The sequence below is a fragment of the Perca fluviatilis genome, chromosome 1 (genome assembly GCF_010015445.1).
Source record: "Perca fluviatilis chromosome 1, GENO_Pfluv_1.0, whole genome shotgun sequence".
Lineage (NCBI taxonomy): Eukaryota > Metazoa > Chordata > Actinopteri > Perciformes > Percidae > Perca > Perca fluviatilis.
The window spans coordinates 17,573,531-17,580,940 of record NC_053112.1 but is presented as its reverse complement, the minus strand read 5'-3'; the positions used below and the strand labels follow the sequence as shown (position 1 = coordinate 17,580,940).

The following is a 7,410-nucleotide window of genomic DNA, read 5'->3' as shown; positions in this document are numbered from 1 at the left end:
ATCATTATAAGAGCATCTCATTAGGAAAAAAAACATTTTCACATTTGTATTATTTACATGATTAAGATTCAGTAATATAGGGTTAATACATAAAGATCCTGTGATGATAATACCTTCATGTTAATATCTCAGCACACACTTGTACACAAAAACAAATTATTTAGTTTAGTCTTATAGCAAGAAGAAATGGTCATAGCATGAACATGGTGGTTGTTTTTTTAACTGTATTTTAACTGGATGAAATATCCTGGATTGAATTCAGTGTTGCTCAGAAGATGAAAACTGCAACCCTCCAGTCAAGTATGTTGTCTTTTTGCCTCAGAGTTTAATTGCCAGTGCATCTGAACAGCGGCTGCCAACAGGAAATCGGTCTTGACTTGAAGCCAAACTTTGCCTTGTCACTAAGATAAACAGCGTTTCGAATCTGTTCTAATTAAACTCACAGTGATGGATGACTAAATGTTTTCTATACATTCGATGGAATTGTAACTTGAAAGGGATCCTGAATGCCAGAATAATATGAGATGTTGCCATACATCTCAAACAAAGTGTAGGCCTATATATAATGATCAGTAACCTTGTTGTATCCAAAAAAAACTTGGGGAAACATGAGTGGAACTGGTTGACAACAGTCCAACCCCAAGGTCCATTTAGTAACTGTACCAGAGCTTCCTCTGCAGATAGGGTCCGCCCAGTTGTCATTGAATTGTAGTTGTTTTCATTTTCTGAGCCCTTCAGATGGTTTCTAATGTCAAGAATTAACTTTGCAACTCAACACTAAAACTGGGATTTATCTTCCATACATATATCAAAATTCTAAAAAACATTTAAAATACAATTTATTTTGACAAAATACATTAGCTTCAAACTGCGCTTTTACATGCATCTCAAATATCACAATGTCCAGATATGATAAAGTGCAAAATCACAACCTCCAACAGTAAACCTTATATACTGCAGAATACGTGTTGCGGTATTAAATGGCTTTTTAGGATATGCTTATTAAAATCTACTTATCCATGAGCTGTAGACTCATCTTAGCCTTTTAAGTCACCAGATGATCCTCCAGAATTTTGCACGAGCTCAAAATGTGTCGAACTGTCCAATAGCACTGATGATAGATGGAGATATGGAGAGAAAAACACTGAGTCCTTTGGGTCTTCCAGCATGTAATACAGAGGCCAAGCAAGCTATGTGGGCGTATGCATGTCATTTACATAAACATCCTAAAGGATTTTTCTTTCCTTAGATGGAGCTTGACGTCAAATAGAAAGAGAAAAAAAAGTGTAGGCTAGTTTTTATGAAGCAAACATCACTGATGAACTGGCATCAGTAAGTAACAGCATTCGTTTAGAGCTGCTCACAGAAAATGTTTACTACTTCACTACATTCAAATCATCCTTTAAGTTTACTTTCTCGTCAATACCACATTACCTTAAATATAATAACATTAGCCTTCCTTATACACTCCTTGTCAGTGTATTTATTTACGTATTACAGTGAGACGATCTGCGCTGATCAAAATAATGCACTTTAAATTGCCCTTGCTTTATGACAAAATCTACTAAACTGTTGAAGTTACGTCACTTTCTCTTCCCTCTCTTGTGATTTCATGTCAAGTCTACTGATAAAGAGGCAACCCAGAAAACGTCAGCAAAAAATACTATTAGGATTGATTCTAAAAATGTAAAATTCATACATTTGTGCAGAAAAAAAAAAAAAAAACGAATACATTAATCATTTGTTTATTTTTTTTTTTTTTAAATTTTTTAGTTAAAATAAGTTTTTTTATTTTAGTGTGTTTCGTCCATACTTACTGTTCCACCATTCATGACCAGAGCCATCTCAGTGGGCTGGTAGACATGACCTCTGAAGGCGATGCCAGGACGCACACTCCCGTGGCTGCTGTGGTATGTTCCACTTCGGAGAGCTGACAGATCAGCAAGGTAAAGCACACACACAAGTTACAGGTGTAATGCTAATTTTTATTTTTTACATCTTCTAGATCATACTGATTCCAGTTTTAAGAGTAACCGCTATGATAGATGACTGTGCTACTACAAAAAAAACATTTTTTTATTTGACTGTATCGCAATATCAACTTGCACAATATACACATCGTGAAATGCTACAACATCGCGATAGACACAAAGATTTTTTGTTAGTTGAAAGAAAATATCAGTAGAAAACTGCACACAAAAATGTAATTCTCACTCTGTTTTTAGTGGTGCCTTTTATATTTAATCAAATATTAAATTTGTTCAGTTAAAGAATGTTGGAATTAAATTGTTTTAAAATTCAACAAGCAATTTGTGTTTTGGCAGAACAATGAAAGCAGCAGAAATGCATAACTGAGTATATCAAATCTGTTTATTTATTTCAGCTAATAACGTTATCGCATTATTCAACAATTGCAATTGTTGAAAATATGCGATAACATGTTATCGCATATTTTCATCATATCGTGCAGCCCTCGCATACACGCACCAAACTCGAGGATGAAGTATAATTTGTCCGACCAGTTGGTAACTCCCTTCACACCGATAAATCCACATGGGGGATTAATTCAGAAACTTGAATTTCCAAATGCTTTGATTCACGCCTTGGCTTTTTCTCCATGGTTACAGTGGCTGAGGCTAAAGAGTATTTTAGTGTTTGTAGCGTCATGCACCAAGCCAAACTGACGGACAAAACATGGTCTCTCAGACACAACATTTTAATAATTACCACTGGTGGCCGTAACATAAACCTATATGTTCGTTATACATCCAGCAGAGTGTCATGTCAAACTGGTTTCCAGTTTTGGAAAGCGGAAGGAAGGAATACTTTGTTGTTAAATAAAAACATGTCAGCACTTTGCATTGTGGGACACAGTAGGCGAGGTAGACTGGTCTGATGAACACTGGAGATTTTTTAGGGCAATATTTAGGAATAAACCTCTCTCTCAGAATTTGGACATGCAAATAAAATGACGAACAGTAAGTATACTGGAGTGATAGGGAGTGATTTTGGATGCAGGTACAGTTACTTTTGCTGAACATCGACCGCTGTCGCTATGCATGGAAATCACAGGATATTGGCACTTTGAATTTCCCAATGAGTCTGATGTTTCAAAGACATCATTAGGCGACCTGACTGTGAGTGAGTGTAGTGGGACTACAAGTAAGAAGCAACAAACCAAACATGTCTTCGGATGAGGTGGAGTGTGTTTATCTTGTATTTTTCTTTTATAATAAAACCAGTTAAATATTTATCAGTGACATGGTAAAGAATAATCATACAGTCAGGTACACAATATCTATATCTAATGTTTGCTAACATTAGCCAGTATACACTACTACAAAACTAATGAGAGTGTTAAATTGTGAACTGGTGTGTTGTATTGCCTATTAATTCAACTTGACATTTGCAAGAGGAAGATTGTGTTATTTTTTCCGTCAAATGTCTCACTTGAAAGGAAAATTCCAGTTTTTGTCAACCTGGGTCTTATTTTCATATTTCTAGTCTTCATTCCTATCCTATATATTATCACAAGCTCTACTGCAGAACTACAGAGGCAGGAAGTTTACTGTCCATTAATGAAAGTAACAGAAGACTTAACTCTTATCCTTTCAACCACAAAGTAAATCCTCTAGTGACTTGCTTACACTGTGTTACATGACTTCCTTCTCTGTATGACTCTGCTATTGTGCAAGTTGGACTGCTGTCCAATTATTTGCACAGTCAGGTTCTCCTCCTCAGTCAGCCATAAATTGCCCAACCAATATCATCAGTCTCCAGACACTCTGTGAACCCGTTCTGCTACTGCCTCCACTCTTTGTTTATCCTGGTTCATCGTGGCTTAGCTTTTTATCTGTGAATTTGGCTTCAGATAAATATGGAGAGCAACCAAAGTGAAATGACTCATACATTTCCCTGTAAGCCTGTTGGATAATCAGGAATTTCATAAGGTTTAATTAGATTTTGGATTGCGTACATAACTAAAAGTGAGCCACATTTTGCTGTAAACAAACCTACATGGCACTTGTGGTTTTATGGTTATCAGGGCTGAATCTCATCACCCTTATTTGATAGGTCTTCGAATCCTTGTTACTCTGCTGAACCGGAAGTTGGGCTACTGGCTAAGTTAGGAGAAAATCCTAAAGATAAGGGCCTACTTTAGGCCTACTTAGTCCCTCGGTGAAAGATGCTCAAGAAAAGCCCTTAAGAGGAAACCGTAAGATAAGACGTTTTGTAAATATGGCCCCTGGTTACTATTTAAATTTATTGTCACCTGCCCAGAGTCACATTTACCACTTTTCAAACTTATAAGATAGCTTTGATTGCAGTATTGTATTATTTAAAAATGTCAGATTCCATGATAGTTAGTTACTTTTGTTGTCTACTCCTTTTTCATTCCTATGCATGACACTGAATGCAGAAAACACAGTTATTCCTGATATTTGGAGGGGAATCAAGGCAACATCCATCTTTGTTGTAAGTTGCTAGGCAACAGTGACCTCATGACTTACCATAAAACACTTAAATGCCAAACATATTTGTACTCAAACCCAACACGTTTAAAATACAACCTAATGAGTTCCATTTGAAGGCAGCATTCGACCCAGGTTGAAAAAAATGTGTTTCCTTTGAAACAGATTATTTATCTCTGTTAAACAAACATGCACAGACACACACACACACGCACACACATTACATAAGCCTACTTGCACCGTGCTCCTCCATAGAAAAAGCTTGGTTTTCAGGGAAGGGTCGGTGAGAATGCGTTGGAAGCTCATCTCCGAAATGTGGAGGAGGAGACGTGTGAGTGGTGTCGAAGAAGTCTTGCGTGTTGGATTGTGGAGGGTTCCGGAGACACAGGTGCGCCTCTGGAATAGCGTGGAACAGCAGCAGGATCCAGCCCTGAATGACCAGGGCCACCGCCAGTGCAGGCTCATCCAACACCTTTACATCCTTCTTTGCTCCTCCTCCTCCTAACCTCTCACCTTTCCCCTTTCCTCTCAGGGTCTGGCTGCCATAAAGATAAAACCCCAGCCAAGCCACCCATAGCAATGCCGATGCCAGACTGGACAGAAAGAGCCAGACAGCGTTACACTTCCATCTGCGTTTTTCACTACCTCCTTCTCTATCTTCTTCACTCCCACCTGCTCCCTCTGCCATCATCTCTCCTCCACAAAGCACCACCCCCAGAGAAAGCCCCATGGCTATGAGGAGCAGCCCCAGGGTGTAGCTGCATGTCAGAGCAAAGTCTAAAGGTGGATATTCGCAGGCCGGGTGACCCTCCCTAACTACAGTCAGCAAGACCCATTCAGCAGAGATGATCCCCTGAACCAAGGCCAAGGCCAGACCGAGCGCTGCCAGGGAGCTGCCCGATGGGCTCGTCTTGCCAGCCACCAGCCTCCTGAGCCGCACACCCTGCACTAGCAAGCTGGAGAAGCAGAGGGCAAAAAGTGGCCCCCAGAAGGCCCTGCGGATCACACAGAGCACCTGGTTCTTCCCCACCAGGAAAGCCAGAGAGATGGAGAAGATCCCGAGGAGCGTGCCAAGGAGCAGGAGAAGAGGCCCCACGCCGGAGCGCCTGGCGTGGTCAGAAATGGAGCGCAGCTTGACTAGTAGGAGCACAGCGAGGACCAGAGAGGCGAGGCCACCGCTGCAGGCCACAGCCTCCAGAACCACACCCCAGACTGACTCCAGGTCACACAGCACTCTGTATGGAGGTTCCACATCCACACTGCATCCCCGAGGAGGAGGAGGAGGAGAGGGGTGGGAAGAGCCATAGCCGATCAGTGACAGGAGGCAGATGATGACAGGGCTGACGGCCATCTTAGAGACACAGAGACAGAAAATATGTAGTGATGGGGAGAAAGGTACAGTGAGATACACAAGAGGAGTGATATTGTGCAGAAAAATCCAGAGAGGGAGGGGGCCAGGAAGGTAAATGTCGTGATGACTGTATATTAGTTCATACAGCATCTTCATGAGTCACAATACACAGTAGAAACAGCAGTCAATATATTTCAGCTCCAATACGCAGCGATATCAGAGATTAATATGTCAGAGATTCATATGTTTTTTCTCTTTAACACACAAACACAGACTCATGCACTCACAGCAAGAATAGAACTGCTTTTAGCACTGGGCAATGGTTTCCATGGAAACGGGAAACAGCGTGGGCTGACTACATCGCATACTGGGCTTTTGAGAAGTCGAGTTTCAGTACCCCACAGCACGGAGAAATGCATGTATGCGTGCGCACACACGCACATGCAAAATGTTTCTACTTACTTGTGAGGACCCTCATTGACATAATGCATTCCCCCAGCCCTAACATTAGCCTAATTTTAACCTTTACCCCAATATCAAGTTTTAACCTTCAAACAGTGAATACTGTAAGTGAGACCATAATGTTCTCACTTTTGTAAAATATCCTCACTGTCAAGATATGAAACTTAACTTGGTCCAAACAAGAATAGGAGTATCAGAGCAAACACAAACAGACACACAAATATACACACGTACATACAAAATACCACAGCATTAAAATGTTTTAACTCTTCAAACTTACCTCAGATAAATGATTGACTTGAATTCTTGATTATTGACAGTGAAGGGGCATCATCATCATTTTCCAGTCTGCATCCCTTTTAACTAGTTCAAGGTATTTTTTTATAATCCGAGTTAATGAAATCCTTGAGGCAGCAGAAAGAAAACGGTTTCCATTTTGCCTCTTATGCGCTCACAGCTGCCACTGTTATAAAGTACAAAATACGACACTTAATGTCCTGCTGCTGCAGTGACACGTCCGGCTGCTCCGAGAAGAATCCACAATTATGATGCATGCCTTGATACTTCACACACCCACATAGTCAAATATATCTTCTGTCTCTCTTTCACTCTTCTCTCTCGCTCCCTCTGTCCTCTTTCTATTCATTCCGTCTGCATGTCTGTGTTTTTCTCTCCCTGCTTCACGCTGAATCTGCAGAGGTGTCAACAGAGATGCAATCCCAGCTTTACTTCTGTTCACCCACACATGGGGAGTATGATCTGCTGATGCACCTGTCTAAACAGGAAGAAAATAGGAAAAAAGTACAGCATATAAGCCTGGTAAATCACAGCCAATCCAGGATTAGTCATTTCCCGCCTACGGGCTCCCACGTCTTCCTCATTCCACTTATACAATTCTTCCTCACCAGAGCTGGAGTTTTGATCACCAGATTGGACCAAAACAAATGAAGGTCTCTTCAGCAGATTTCCGCTGATGGTATGTGTGTGTGTTGCAGAGTGAAGATGGGCTTTGGAAGGAGAGGGACAGATGGTCAATCTAAACACAGGTGAGCCCTGTGGCCTTGTGACCGTCCTAGTAGAGAGTGTTACATAATACTCCTTGAAGACATGAATCAGCCAAGTCTT

General features: G+C 40.8%; 1 protein-coding gene across 1 annotated transcript in view; it reads right to left on the bottom strand.

Annotated features, from left to right (window-relative positions):
- The window catches only part of gprc5bb (G protein-coupled receptor, class C, group 5, member Bb), a 9,920-nt gene extending 2,510 nt beyond the window's left edge, over positions 1-7,410 (bottom strand). The window contains exons 1-3 of the mRNA XM_039795963.1: positions 6,566-7,410; positions 4,707-5,823; positions 1,818-1,930 (exon numbers count right to left, since the gene is read on the bottom strand). Coding sequence (XP_039651897.1) covers positions 1,818-1,930; positions 4,707-5,823 — 1,230 coding nt within the window. The 5' untranslated portion in view covers positions 6,566-7,410. The remainder of the gene's footprint in view (positions 1-1,817; positions 1,931-4,706; positions 5,824-6,565) is intronic.